This window comes from Rattus rattus, chromosome 1, assembly GCF_011064425.1.
Source record: "Rattus rattus isolate New Zealand chromosome 1, Rrattus_CSIRO_v1, whole genome shotgun sequence".
Lineage (NCBI taxonomy): Eukaryota > Metazoa > Chordata > Mammalia > Rodentia > Muridae > Rattus > Rattus rattus.
In genome coordinates, this window is record NC_046154.1 from 96,839,993 (window position 1) to 96,854,593 (window position 14,601).

General features: G+C 44.2%; 1 protein-coding gene across 3 annotated transcripts in view; it reads right to left on the minus strand.

The window, feature by feature from the left end:
* The window catches only part of Abca1 (ATP binding cassette subfamily A member 1), a 125,496-nt gene that overhangs the window by 16,682 nt on the left and 94,213 nt on the right, over positions 1-14,601 (minus strand). For all 3 annotated transcript variants that reach the window (XM_032903941.1, XM_032903924.1, XM_032903933.1), the window contains 10 exons: positions 13,996-14,144; positions 12,584-12,708; positions 11,418-11,516; positions 7,824-8,013; positions 6,976-7,070; positions 5,787-5,819; positions 4,741-4,846; positions 3,643-3,717; positions 3,004-3,173; positions 1,654-1,831 (listed from right to left, as the gene is read on the minus strand). In XM_032903941.1, coding sequence (XP_032759832.1) covers positions 1,654-1,831; positions 3,004-3,173; positions 3,643-3,717; positions 4,741-4,846; positions 5,787-5,819; positions 6,976-7,070; positions 7,824-8,013; positions 11,418-11,516; positions 12,584-12,708; positions 13,996-14,144 — 1,220 coding nt within the window. The remainder of the gene's footprint in view (positions 1-1,653; positions 1,832-3,003; positions 3,174-3,642; positions 3,718-4,740; positions 4,847-5,786; positions 5,820-6,975; positions 7,071-7,823; positions 8,014-11,417; positions 11,517-12,583; positions 12,709-13,995; positions 14,145-14,601) is intronic.

Genomic DNA, 14,601 nt, shown 5'->3' on the forward strand with positions numbered 1-14,601 from the left:
TCATTATCTCTGTTATCGTCATTCATATCTGTGCAGAGTCTTAGAGAACCTGTGTTCTCTCAGACACCATCTCGGCCGAGAGAATGTTTTTTGTTTTTTGTTTTGTTTTGTTTTGTTTTGTTTTGCTGAGAGTTGCCTTTAAACATCTGAGGAAATGTTTATTGGGCAAAGAATTAGATCTGCTTCGGGTGGCTCTGAATTAATGAAGGTCATAAGGGAATATAGTTCAAGCTCATTTGCCAATAATTGGAACTTCAGGGTTCTATGAAGTCGTTCATATTGATCCAAACAAAAACAATGCAGTATAGTTGATACCAAATGGATAAACAATGGACAGACACGACGCTGACACAATTTATGGAGTTTTCAGTGGCAAATGGCTTCCTAAGGCAAAACAAAGAAACAAAACAAAACAAAAACCCAGAAACACATCAGATAAGTTAGAGGTTTTGGCTTGGGTTTTTAATGAAGGTCTTTCTATTGTAGTCTAATTTCTAAAGGGAATGCTGGCTAGACTTATGTCAATTTGACACAGCTAGAGTAAACTGAAAGGAAGGAACTAAAATTGAGAAAATACATCCATGAGATCTGGCTGTATGGTATTTCTTTATTAGTGCTTGATGGGGGAAGAGTCCAGCCCATTATGGGTGGTGCCATCCCCTAGGCTGGTGGCCTTGGACTCTGTAAGAAGGCGGCTGAGCAAGCTCTCGCCAACAAGGCCTTGATGGGAACAGAATGATATGGTTCCTGCCCCTGGGACGGGGACAGTGGACTGGGCCCCATCCAGCTAGCTTATCCTTTGTGCTTAACAGAGGTAGACAAATCTCTGAATTCTTTTGCAATGTTAAAAGGACATGTATGGTTGCTGTCTCCTAAGAATCAAAGGGCTGGGTCACTGATTCATAGGATAATCAAAAGGGAACCTGGAACAAATGACTGGATAGATGTGTAAAATAAAAACACTGGGCTTATGATCTGCAAGGGATGCACTATCCAGAGAACTTTTTAGAATAGCAAGGGAGAACTGCTTGGAGAGCTGCCTCAGCAAAGAACAGCAAGGGAGAGCTGTCTAGGGAGAGAGAGGCAGAATCTCCAGAGAAAGTAGATCAGAGAGGGAAAGCAGAACAGAGAGAATGAGTGCAGAACAGAGAGGAAACAGCTTAGAAAGCTGTCTCCAGCAGAACTCGGACCTACAATTTGTCTTAGGATCCTTTGTTTTCACCATTTCCTGACACTCCTTCCTCAGAACCCCTCTCGAAGCCAAGGCTGGTCCACGACACCACTAGGAGCAAGCCAGTGAGCAGCACGCCTCCATGACCTCTGCAGTAGCTCCTGCCTTCAGCTTCCAGCCCTGCTTGACTTCCTGTCCTGACTTCCTTTGATAGTCAACTGTAATGTAGCGTGTGAGGTAATACTCAGTAATAACCATAGTCATGGTGGTCAGATGGTCCCATGATGTGCGATTATTTTTAAGGCTAACATTATGTTTGGTGTGACGCAGGCATTCAGCGGGCTTGCCTTTTTCCTATTTCACACAGTTTTAGACTAAGTGGGCACTTCCCAAGGTTGGTGGCAGGCTGTGTTTCCTTTAGCCCCATGTCTCCACAGTCCCCATTGAGAGTCATACAGAGATAGAAGGTCCTGCGTCCTCACCATATCCCAGACAAAGTTGGAGAGCCAGTAGATGACAGGCTTCACACCGCAGATGAACTGAAGGTGTTTGGCTTTGCTCACACGCTCCTGGATCAGGAACACAACAAAGCTGGCTGGCACAAAGGACATCGCAAAGATGACACAGATGGACACAAGGACGTCGACAGATGTGGTCATCCTAGAAGGGAAGATGCAGTGAAGATCAGAGGACAACCAAAGAACGGCCAGAACAAAACCACAGTCACCAAACACTCTATCTCAGGGTTCCATCTAGTTATTTAAAAACGACAATTCAGAGGTAAAACTGGTTTGGATAATATTAAAATGGGTCCACTCCCATAATGAAACTACAGAGCACAGTGTATGTGTGGCCTAACAGGGACCACTCCTCTCCAGTTTCTAATCTTAGAGTAGTGATCTGTAAACTCCTATAGACAAAGAAGGTGTGGCTTGGGAACTATTTCAAATGAGGAAGAAATCTAATCTTGAAGCTAGTCATACAAGGTAATCAGACGGCTATAAGTGGAAAACAACAGCATACATATCAGGCTAAGACATAAAAATCATATATCATAGTATATATTTTGTACTATTTATAGAATATATATCTCACTCTAACACAGTCTAATATGGACAAAAGGCCCATTGTACAAAGTCTTACAAAGATCCTGATATTCAACATTAATATTCTACAGTGGTTATATAGTAATGTGTCGTTCCTATCCAAGAGGAGATCTAATATGCTGATTATCAACTCTGTGCTGGGTGCTGGCTGTAGAAATGTATACCAATTACCTCATTTAATATTACATACCTAGGAAGCTTAGACCCCAAATTTAAATCTTGACTCTTTCATCCCAAGACTACTGACCTTAAAATTTACAGACATGCGTGTACAGGAGAATGCACACACACATACACACACGCGCGCGCGCGCGCGTGCGCGTGTGTGTGTGTGTGTGTGTGTGTGTGTTTGCACCACTCACCAGTACACGATTCAAGAAAGAAACTATTAAAGGCATATTTCGCTGAATTTAGAAACCTCAATTTCAAGCAAATGAAATATTAATGGTAAGTTAATTACTTTTGGATCTCATTAACAATTTTAATTCCTTATATGTGAGTTTATCAATGTGATGATTTTCACAGATCTGGCCTTCCTTCTTCTTCAGGTCAAGAACAATTGCCAGCCAGTCTGTCAACTGGTCATTTCTGCCCAGAGTCTAGATCGACCCAGGCTCATCCAATGGAATTATCTCTAGCTGTTACTACCGGCTTTGCAGTCTTCCCCCCGCCCCCCATCCTCCATCTCCCTAGCGCCTTCACGCCCATCCACTTAGATGCACTTACAGAGCCACCTCGGACAGCTGCTGCTTGGTGAGGTTCAAGGGATGGTTGAAAGCAGTAATCCCATACTGGCTTGGGTTCTCTCCCTTCTGCAGGTTGGCCCGGAGAATGGCATTGTTGATGACATTCAGGAACGAACTGATGGCATGCCAGCCCTTGTTATTGAACCACACCTGAAGTAAAACAGACCAACCTCAAGGTGATGCTGCCAAACCGTGCTTCCAGAAGTGAGTGTACATACACAAAACGTGCATGGAAACTTCAGAAAGGAATCCCACTCAGTGACATACCAAACAAAAGCGTTACAGATACAGGGTCCACTGACCTCTGGCCTTCACTATGTGAAGACTTTTACACTTTTAACTAGTTACCCACATAGAGTTAGAGGCAGCCACAGTTGCCGCCTTCCTGCTGCACAGGAAAGGGACACTTAACCAGGTTAGGTAGCTTAAGGCAAAGACCACAGAGGTTCACACGTTAAGTCTGGTGGCAAAAGAAATCCTCTTAATCACTACGCTGTATCATCTCACTGGTAAAGATAACCGTTTGCTCTTTTCTACCACAAATGGCCCTCACTACTTGACCATGAGATTTCAAGGAACATAGGATCACTGTTTAGCAAGAACATAGGCAAGGGTGTACCTTGACATTGTTTTTGGTGTCCAGTCCTGTCATGAACCTTCCCAAGCTGCTGAGGAACCGATCTGCAGAGCTGTCCTGTGAACAACAGAATCCTGATTCAGTGGTGTCTGTTCGCACCGATAAGGGGTGATAGTAAACAATGAGGCAGCCCTATGCTGACCAAAATGACTTCCACTTCATTCACTGAAATTAACTCTAAAGCCATTACATACATATTCCCGACCACTAGAATCCAAAGTACCAATGTTGCCGTGATGTCACAAGTCATGAAAAAACACACATGCACACACGCACACGCACACACAGAGACTCGTAACCTAAATCCCCAAGATTTTGGAGCTAGAGAAGGATCAGCAGTGAAGAGTTCAGTCTGTTCTTCCAGAGGACCCAGGTTCAATTCCCAGCACCCACATGGGGTCTCACAACTATCTGTAACTCCAGTCTCAAGGGAGCAAATATACTCTTCTGGCCTCTGTGGTCACCAAGCACACACATGGTATAAAGGCATACATGCAGGCAAACCACTCATACACATAAGTGAAAATAAAAAATTAAATTTCCACGATTCTTCAGAGTCTCTTCATCATCCCAAGAACTAAAACCCACAAGACACGCAGATGCTTCCCATGGCGTAAGTGCTCTAGGCCCAGTACGACTGTCCGAAACCCCAGGGTCCATGTCACCTGACAATTTCAACATGGGAAACGCGAGATAGAGAGAAATACATGTGGGCTTAGCAGCTCTTGAAGCCCAGCCAACCAACCTGGGAAGTAAATTAACTCATTTCCCCCATTTCCTGTCTAGTCACTGTTTTAGGAAACTGTTTGAAATTCAATTTATTTTACAGACTGGCTAGCTTATCAGTTTGACTGTTTTAAGAGTTTTTAATCCCTGAGTTCATTTTGACTTACACTTTCAGAAACGTCCTAGCACGAGTGTGCATGGGGCGCGCGCGCGCGTGTGTGTGTGTGTGTGTGTGTGTGTGTGTGTTATGAGTAGTCTGGTTTATCTGAATTGCTTTATATATAAACCTGTTCAGACAACTGACTATCAATTCCAGACCCGTTTTTCTGACATGTCTCAGGACTGACGCTGTACCTTGGTCAGCTTCAGGAGTTTCTTCATTTGCTTGATAGCATTATTAACTTCTTGGCTCGGAGGAAGTGCTTGAGAATCACTGACACCCAGGGAAAACCCGCCATACCTACAAGAAAGGCCTGCTGTTAAAAGCCAGTGTGCCCAAGCCATGAGTCACGGCAGCAGATACGGCAGTGCACAAGGTTCTCTGAGAGACGCCTCTTATTCAAACTAGAACCAACATTTGCCTCCTCTGGTGAAATGTAGCCATCTTAATTCTCAAGGTGGCTGCAGAGCAGGGAAGACCTAGAGCTAATGACATGAAGTAAAGCACCCGTGTCACAGACGGGAAGACAGGAGGATGGGCAGCCTTGAAAGCCAGGTAGGGATTACAGACAGGTCTTGTCTTCCTTGGCATTAAGTGAGCCTATGACTGCTCTGTTCAGAGCTCCAGGTACCCTGGCCCCTGGAGAAAAGGCAGGGTAGAAAACTGAAATTTGAAGTCTTTTGAACAGCTACATTGCAACTCATGACTTCAAAAATGTTCCCTTCCCTACTCTCACCTGTGCCTTCAAAATCCAGAAGAGGGAAATCAGTGGAAATAAATGCTTTTGATGCCTTTCTTTCCTCCAAGACCTCACATAATATGAAAGGCCTTGAGTCCTTGAGTCCCTAGGTACCCTTGGGAATCTGTCTGGGGGAAAAATACAGCTAGGACAGGTTTTCCTTCATGACATTTTACTTTCTTAAGTCTCTAGAGGCCTACAAGAGATTTCTGAAACTCCTCAAGGAAATCATTATATCAAATATTTCTGGGGCCTCTGGAGTGAAGAGTGTGCTACACAAATCCCATAGTGAATCTAGTATAACCCTGATTGTGCCCTCTCGTGTTCCACAGCTCTGCAGCACCTCAGCCCCCTCATGGTGAGGTGACACCCAAGAGTGTACCAAGAGTGGCAAACAGTCCCCAAACCCATAACTCTGTTTGAACCAAGATTCCTACATCAAAATCACTCTCCAGAGACTTGAAGTGATTCAGGGGGGATGGGGAGAAGGGATTAACTTACCGAAACTCATTCACCCAGACCTTATTCTTTAAGCTGCAGAAAGAAAGGACAAGCCAAACATCAGATCTAGAAAGCACAGGTCGTATTGATGATGCAACAGTAATCATCTACTTGAGGACAAAGCACAGAGATAGGTGATCCTATAACTAGGCCAACGACCAATGCTGTAGAGTTGCACATGTGTAAGGGAGGCCACTCTCAGCATGTCCTGTTTGCTATCTTCTAAACCTTACTCATCTAAGAATCACATAGTACAGTAAGTCAACTTAAAGTCCACCTTACAAGCAGGCATGGTGGGACACACCTTTAATCTCAGCACTGCACTGAACAGGCAAAGGCAGATGAAGCTCTATGATTCTGAGGCCGTCCTGATCTACATAGAGAGCCCTAGGCCAGCCAGGACTAATGTAATAAGACCCTGTCTTAAACAAACAGACAGGCAAATAAATAAATGTATTACTGACCCAGGTATTACTGAACTAAAAGCTGTTTATTGTGAATCTCATATGGAGGTTACAGCTCTGAGAAACGCATGGCCTATTTTTTTTTTTTTTTCGGAGCTGAGGACTAAACCCAGGGCCTTGTGCTTGCTAGGCAAGTGCTCGACCACTGAGCTAAATCCCCAACCCCTGCATGGCCTATTTTTATTCTAGCACACCCTTGCTGTTTAAAGTTAGTTCAAACAGGGACATGATGGGAAGGAAACAGATGTTCTGAGCACTGACTAAACATTGGTCACTATATGGTCATATCCCAGGAATTTACAAGTCTCTTTAAAGGCTCCACATGCAAGAAAGGCCACTGTGTCTGCCATGATCTTGTTTTTGAAGCCATCCACAAGACAGGACCTACAGGTCTTTACTTATATCATTTCTGTTAGCCATCACCACAGATTTAAGAGTGCAACACTAATATCAAATGTAAAAAAAAAAAATTAAAATTCACATAGGTGAAGACTTTAGGAGAATAAGTCAGAATTCAAATCCCAGTTCAAATTTATCACTTATTTTCATTCTAAAGCAGGCAGCCACATTCTCCAGGCTGAACTTTCAAGACTCGCAAGTCCCCATATCCTCTTGTCTAACTGATATAATGTGCTAAATTTCTCACTGAACTACGGTAGGGAACTTCCATTTCCCTACCACTCAAATCTACATATGTAGCAAGCTAGGTTTCAATAGGAAGATACCTTTTTGCTATGATCTGCACATATGTCTTCACCAGGTAATCTGAAATATTTCTTCCGGTCAGATTCTGAAGGATGTCTGCAGTCTTCTGTTTTCTCTGTCATCACACAGAAACCAAATTCACAAGTCTTACAGGTAAGAATCGGGGCAGAAAACAGACAAAAACAATAGGGACCACAGGGCTCCAGGCAAGACCCTCAGCCAGCCACCACCGAGACCATTGACACTTGTCCCTCACTTATGCCAAGTCAAAATCATCCCCAGGAAAGTGTTCACCGGATATCTAGATGGGACTCTCCATATCACCCAAATATTTAGGGAACAGCACTATAAACAGCCCAATGAATTATTTTGTACTTTGGAGTTATGTTGGTAACTGGGCCAGTCAGTTGATTTATGACTTCTTTTAAGTTTGCACATCCACTAAAAATCCCCTGTCCCCGCCCCCCAACCTAGATTGTGATAAAAGGGCAGATATCACTATTGTCCTGAGATTTTCAGGGGAAACAAACAAACAAAAGAACAAACAAAGACAAAACAACTCAATCTCCCTCCAAACTTCAGAGCCCAGAGTATATTAGAGTTGATGAGATACACCTAAGCTTTGTGGCCCATTAATCTCAAGTGAAAACACAGGCCCAAGGAGTTAACACAGTCAGCAGCTCCACTGTGGCAGAACCACGGTACCCATGTACCTATGAATGCTGTGTCAGGCACTGTACAGTGCAGCTCACACAACCTCTCTCAAAACCCACTTGCTTTTCCCAAGAGAGATCAAGGCAGAAATAACAGTGGCCTCACAGAGGCTACCAGGCCAACTTCTCAGTCACACTGACAGGGACTCACTCACCTGAGGAGGCGGCAGCCCCCCTGCCCCTGGAGGACACACAGGCAGCATCTTCTTGATTTTGTCACTGCTACACTGGCACGAAGGTGAGGGGTTCTTCATCGTCCAGTTCCCATTTTGGAAGAGGTCCATGAGTGTCTGGGGAACTGGGCCAGTGGTCCAGTCCTCCTCCCCGACCAAGCAAGGAGTGTTTCTGTAAAAACAGATACCAAGCGTTGTAGGCTTGCCTGAAAAGGGCCTGTCTTCCCTTGATCCTTTCAGAGCACAGGTTTGCTCTTCAGAAGGACCCGTGTGCCTCCCCACCCCATTTGAAAAACAGTTTGGCTTCATTATGTTTGCTCTCGTAGGATCCTGTGGAAGCTGGAGAATCACAAAAAATCCAGAAAATAGGACATGAACAGGCTCCAGATGCTCGCACGGAGCTCTGTTCAACCCGGCTAACCAATGTTTGTTGACACAACACACAGCAAGGGTCCGCTAGGTGCTGCACAGTGTTCCGTATCTAAGAGTCTGGGGAAGGCAACAGAAATTCTCTGCCTTCATGGGTTCTTCATAGCCAGAAAGTGTTGGACAATTCAACAAATCCAATTTTACATAACCCCAGATAAAGCAAACACAACAGGAAAGTACGAAGAGAGAGCAGACCTTTGAATCTGCTTCAGCCCAATCATAAACAATAAACTAGTTAAAGAATTGGGAAAATGATGGGCTGGTGAAATGCCTCGGCAGATAAAGGTACCCACAGCCAAACCTGGATCCATCTCTAGATCTTGTTTTACTCTGACTTCTGCACATGTATCATGACATGCATTTGCACACGCACGAGCGTGCACACACACTAGAATACATAAATAAATTTTAGAAGAATTGGGGAGAATTAACATGTCAGACAGCAGCTGTGGGCAATCAGATACAAAGATACAAAGGCCCTGCAAAGAGATGCGTGTATATGCTTGATGAAATACTAGAAGGTCTTGTGATGAGTCCTACGACAGACTGATGAATGAGAAGGGAAGAAGAGGAGGTGTCACACGACATAGTCATGGTTAGCAGCTTGTATTTTACGCTTAGCATGTTGAAAATCTTGTAGAGAATGGCAAGATCCAATCGATGTTGTATAATAACCAGAGAATTGAGGAGCTGAGTGGAGTGGGAACGCTCACAGTATGAAAGGGAAGGGCATCTATGAGCAACGCAAGACGCTAATCGCTCCCTAGAGCCCTGAACTGTTTGGTGCTTTATCACAAGTCCCCTGCAAACTCAGGGTTCATTTATCCCTACTGATGAAATAAGAGTATAAATGACTTGCCATTTCTAATCTCTCATCCATATTTCCAATTTTCAAGATTCCACAATTTAAACTAGAGACACAATCGTTCTATCTCACATCTGTGCACTTGTCCATGTTTATAAGGACGCACGCAAGTACTTTTTGTGCAAATAACTTATTTTCTCTTTAAAGCCTCTTCCCTAAAATATTTGCCTTTGTGAAGCTCACACCCATGACCTTTAAAAGACAACAGGCTGAGACAAACTAAAGACCACTTGAAAAAGCAACTTAGCCAGAACTGTCTGTCTTAATGGTCCCCAGGAACCTAAAATTTGAATTTCAGTCTGAGATGGTGGATGAAGCTCTGCCTTTCAGGCTGCTTCCAGCAGAGCGTCCATGGCGCTCAGACAGCACTCATACCTTCTGATGTCACGGACATTTCTTTTATCTCTGCAGGCCAGCTGTCGGCTCAGTTCTCTCTCCTATAGATCTGGCCTTTGCTGGAATCAATTCACGAATCCATACAGTTTAGCTTATCAACAAAGGACCCAGCTACCCAGATTATCATCTTACCTCATCCTTCTTTCCTAAAAAACCTTCACATGGAATCCCAAAAAGTTGGTGAAGTCAAGAATCTGTGTCCTTCTCCACTCTCAGAATCTTTTTAGTTGGAACCAATATTGGCTGCTGAGTGTGCCACCTTGTAAGTACTAAGGATACGCTATGGTTTGAGTCTTTAATATTTTCCAAAGGCTCAAATGCTGAAGGCTTGATCCCCAGATTGTGGTGCTACTGGGTGCTGACAGAGCCTGTAAGTCATGGGACCTAAGAGAAGTAAGTTAGGTCCCTGGGGACATACACTCAAAAGAAATCTTGGGACCCCAAGCCTTCTTTCTCTTCTTTTGCTACCTGGCTTGGCTTCTAGGATATAAGAAGCTATTATATCATACAGAAGCACACATTCTCTACTATAATGTTCTACCCAACTAGGGACCCCAAAAGACCCCCAAACAACATAGCCAATCAACCATGGACCAAAAGCTCTGACACCACAAGTCACCAATAAATCTCTGCTCCTCGTAAGCGGGTTTTCTCAGTGACAGAACATTGTCTAACACAAAACCTGACACTGTGGTGGTTTGAATGGTCCCTCAGGCTGATGTTTGAATATTTGATCTCCAGTTGGTAGAACTGTTTGGGAAGGATCAGAAAGAGTGGCTTTGTTGGAGAAGGTGTGTCACTGGGAGCAGACTTTGAGATCTGAAAAGACTCGTGCTATTCAAAAGACCTCCTGTTTGTGGATCAGGACGTGAGCTCTCAGCTGCTGCTCCAGCACATCCTGCCTACCTGCCGCCATGCTCCTCGCTATGACGGTCACGGGCTCCTATCCCTCTGGAACTGGAAGCCCCCGCCAACCCTTCCTTCTTTAAGTTGCCTTGGTCACGGAGTTTTATCACAGCAACAGAAAGGTAATTACGCAAATAAAAACTAAGAGCTGACAAACACACAGAAATTATTCATCAATCTGCTTGGTCTTAGACAGACATAGCCATCATGTTCAATGCTCTGACACAAGATTAGGCATCTTCTTCTCCTTTGCCATTTGGGATTCAAATTTTCTTTTCTGTACTTCCCTATCACCTTGTCAACCCTCCACAGTTCCTTAGCTACCACTCATGTGCATGTGGACCTCAGGCGTAAATTCTCTCTGGACCTGCAAACTTGAAGCTCCGTCTACTAGTTCCAACTCTCTCCTCCTCACCTCTCCACTGGTTTGACCAGTGTGCCCATGACTTGCTTCCTTGGTAGAGAGTCAATTGGACATATCCCTGAGTTTATTTACCTACTATTTAGAACTAGTCCTGAAGGTGTGATGAAAATATGCAACTGCACAAAAATAAAAGTATCTGTTGTTATAAACATACAATCAGTGGGTCAGCTCTGTTGGTTAAGGTAAAGCAATGATGAGCAGAGCTGCAAACAGCACACTACTATGGCCAAGTCTATTGTAGCCAGCCTACTGTAGCTAGCCTACTATGATATGCAAATATGGGAGCCGGGGTCAAGGAGAGAAGGGGAAAGCACTTGGTAAGTATAAACTGTGATTTAAAATCGGCATCACAACAGAGTAAGCAAATGTAAGTAATGATTTGTATATAGAAGAGTCTCTTTGTTACTACATTGATCTGGTTATCCCCTGGCTTTTTAAAATAAAAATTGACTGAAAGAAAATACTGACAGTGGTCACAATGAAACAGGCAACAGCACCAGGAAGAAAACCAGGTGGCCACCATGAGAAGGCAGCTCATGGCTGAAATGTTACTCACGGGATTGGGTTTCCTTCCATACAACGGGTCCCGAAGCCTGGATCTTTGGTTAGAGCATTGAGGAGTTCCTGGGTGCCCATGTCCTCTGGAGCATCATTACTGCAGTCACATGGGAGACATCCAGATCAGTAATTCATCCAAACCAGAACTTGGAGGCAAGAAATGTTTTCTACAGATAAAACTCTACTAAGCACTTTCTGAGGAACAAGCTTCTAAAGCTAAAATAAGTAATACACAGAAGCCACCTGCAAGGAGCTTCCAACACTTGGCATCAGGGTAACATACAATGAGTCATGTACAGAGTGAAGGCGGCGTGTATACACACACACACACACACACACACACACACACACACACACACACACACACAAATGCACATACCCTTGATTTGAAATAAAATCATTAAGGATCAGTATTTCAAAACTACATTGACAATTACCACTCGACACTGACAGCTAGAAGTTTCCAAGAACAGACAGGAAGATTTTATTGATTACTTGTATGAACAATTAAAAAGCCCAAGAAATAATGAGCCTAGATCACAAACCAATGTCGTGATCTGTAGCTATGGGCAATACTGGGTCATCAACTAGAAACGGATCAAACAAACTTTCAACCATATAGGATGAAAGTAAGCTAGAGCAGAAGAGGCTAATAAATGATCTATTATGATATATACGTATCCTACACACATGCACACACAGAGATTTTTAATCCTTTTAAAACTACCCTCTCTATCACTGACATTTTCTCCCATCTGCAGACCTACCAGTGCATTCGACCTGAAGAAAACCTGTGCTAAACAAGGTTAGACAGTCCCCTATCTTTTGATTTTTAATAGGACCAGTATAAAATAGGAAGCGTTCTTGCCTAAAGACACACACTTAGCTAGCATCCTAACCTGAAAGATTTGGTGATTACTGAATTTATGTATAGCTGGTCATTCCTGACAACAAGAGCCTAACAATACAAGCGGAAACCTGGAATTTCAAGTTATCGTTTATTACTGCCCTCTGCTGCAGCAGTGGCTTGTATAGGAGCCCGAGCCATCATGAGAAAACCATTCCACCTCAGAACCGTGGATTCTGACTCCTCGGCTCTCAGGACAGCAACACTGATGGTCTGGTTCAAGCCTCTCTGCCCTGAGGCACAGAGGGCAGACGTACCTGACAAATGTATACTGCTCGTTATACATCCAGGGTTGAAGTTCCAGGTTGGGGTACTTGCCGAAGGGTGGCACGATCAGGCTGAAGACCAGGGCGATGCAAACAAAGACAGCCGGCAGGACAATCTATAAACAGGCATTGGGGAGGGAAGAGACAACAGGACAACTTTTTAGAAGTCTAAGGAGCAAGCCCTTAAAGTCTAGCCATCCCTACAGACTAGCAACACAGGAATAAGGGACGCAGGCAAGGCACAGGGCTGAGTTCAACCAATGTATTTTTGGCAACTGGCAGGAAAAGGAGACTGAAAATTAAGCCTCTTCCTCCCAAGGTAAGGAGCAGAAGCAGCCAGTGTCTCTCCTATGAGCACCATGAAAAGCAGAATTATCTAAATTCTTCCATGATATTCCTTGAACTTTATATATACCCTCTGAAAACAACATAACGTATGGGTCAACTAAAGGATCTCTTCATTTCCGAGAGATTGACCCTTTAAAACGTCAATGACCCCATGATAACCCTGGCTGCAGGAGTAACTTGGCAGTAGAGAGCTTGCCTAGAGAGCTTTCACATCCCGGGTTTCCATCCCCAGTGCCCTAAGAATTCTAACAGTAACTGTGGTTTTAGTTATTCCTGGGTTTTAATACGGAAACTTATCACTGGATGAATAATGCACTGGAAAGTACCACAGCGAGAACGAGCTCCTTTAATATCTACTCCGTGGCCAGTGGGGGTGTTAGTATCATCATCACTGCTCACAAAGGAGAGCATTATGGATCAGAGGGGAGTCAGCCAGTGATTCACTGAACCAGATTCCAAATTCAGGTCTGCAGGCTTCACACTGGTGCTCTGAATTAATGTCGCCCAGGTGGTCACCAGCGAGGACTCGACGGACATGTTCTCTATAATTCTCCTTTTTGTAGAATGAAATAACGCTATAGCTGACTTTACCCAATCAAGTCAGCACGGAAACTGTGACATGGTGGGGGAGGTGGGGGGGAGGGGGACCATGTTCCGGTTACATTCCTAGCTCTCTCAGTATCCTTTCCATCAGCTAAGTGTCAATTATGCACTGCCAAGCACAATTCAGCATGGCAACCCATATGTTATGAGAGTTGAATCTGACCAACTGGTTTTTCTAAACTGTGTCCCTTTCGAGATCACCTCTAAATTACACCTCCCCTAGTAATGTCAAACTCTATGCTAAATAAATTCATCTCATCCTCCTCACGACCACATATCATGGCTCACCTCCAGATGAAGAAACTGAAGCCCGGGGAAGTCACTGGCCACCCGATAAACAAATGGTAAGAAGCAGACAGAGTATGGACACCCAGCTAATCTGGTCCCAGTATCTAGGTCTTGACCAGTCAAAGAGCCTACAGTCCATGGAGACAGACACCAGGGTATCTCACCTGAGCAAAGAAACCCTTTCTACTCCGCCGGGCAATCAGCAGCCTTTTCCACAAGAGGGCCACAAACTGCTGCTGGGTGAGTTTCCAGCCCTTGAGCTGGTAGGAGCCTTTGCCGTCCATCCCGCTGAGCAGGTCTGTCTCCCTGGATTCTGTAAGAAGCAAATATGGAGGGTCAGCTGCGATCTCTCCTGTATCTGAATGACTCTCCTCTTTCCTCTGCTATCTCCAGCAGTCATCCTGGAAGCTGCGGTTTGAAGCCTCCAGAACCTCACAGAAGCAAATGGTTTTCTTGAAAGGTCTAAGGAAAGGCTCTAACTCAAAGTTGTATTTCTCAACGTGTATGCTTTCAGTCCTCGTCTGATGAGCACAGGAAATGAAGATGCCTTGGGCTGGTGCTCACAGATATCCGAAGCAAGCTGTTCCCATGGATTAAGTCATCATTCAGCTCTGAATTGGGCCATGTAGACTGGCCCACACTGGTTATTAGTCTCCTATCTCTCATATGCATGGTAAAAAGTGAACAAATTTAAAACATCTAAGTCCTGATGAGGAAACATAAAGTAAGAAAAAAAAAAGCCAGATGCATAAAACCAGATAATTTTCTGT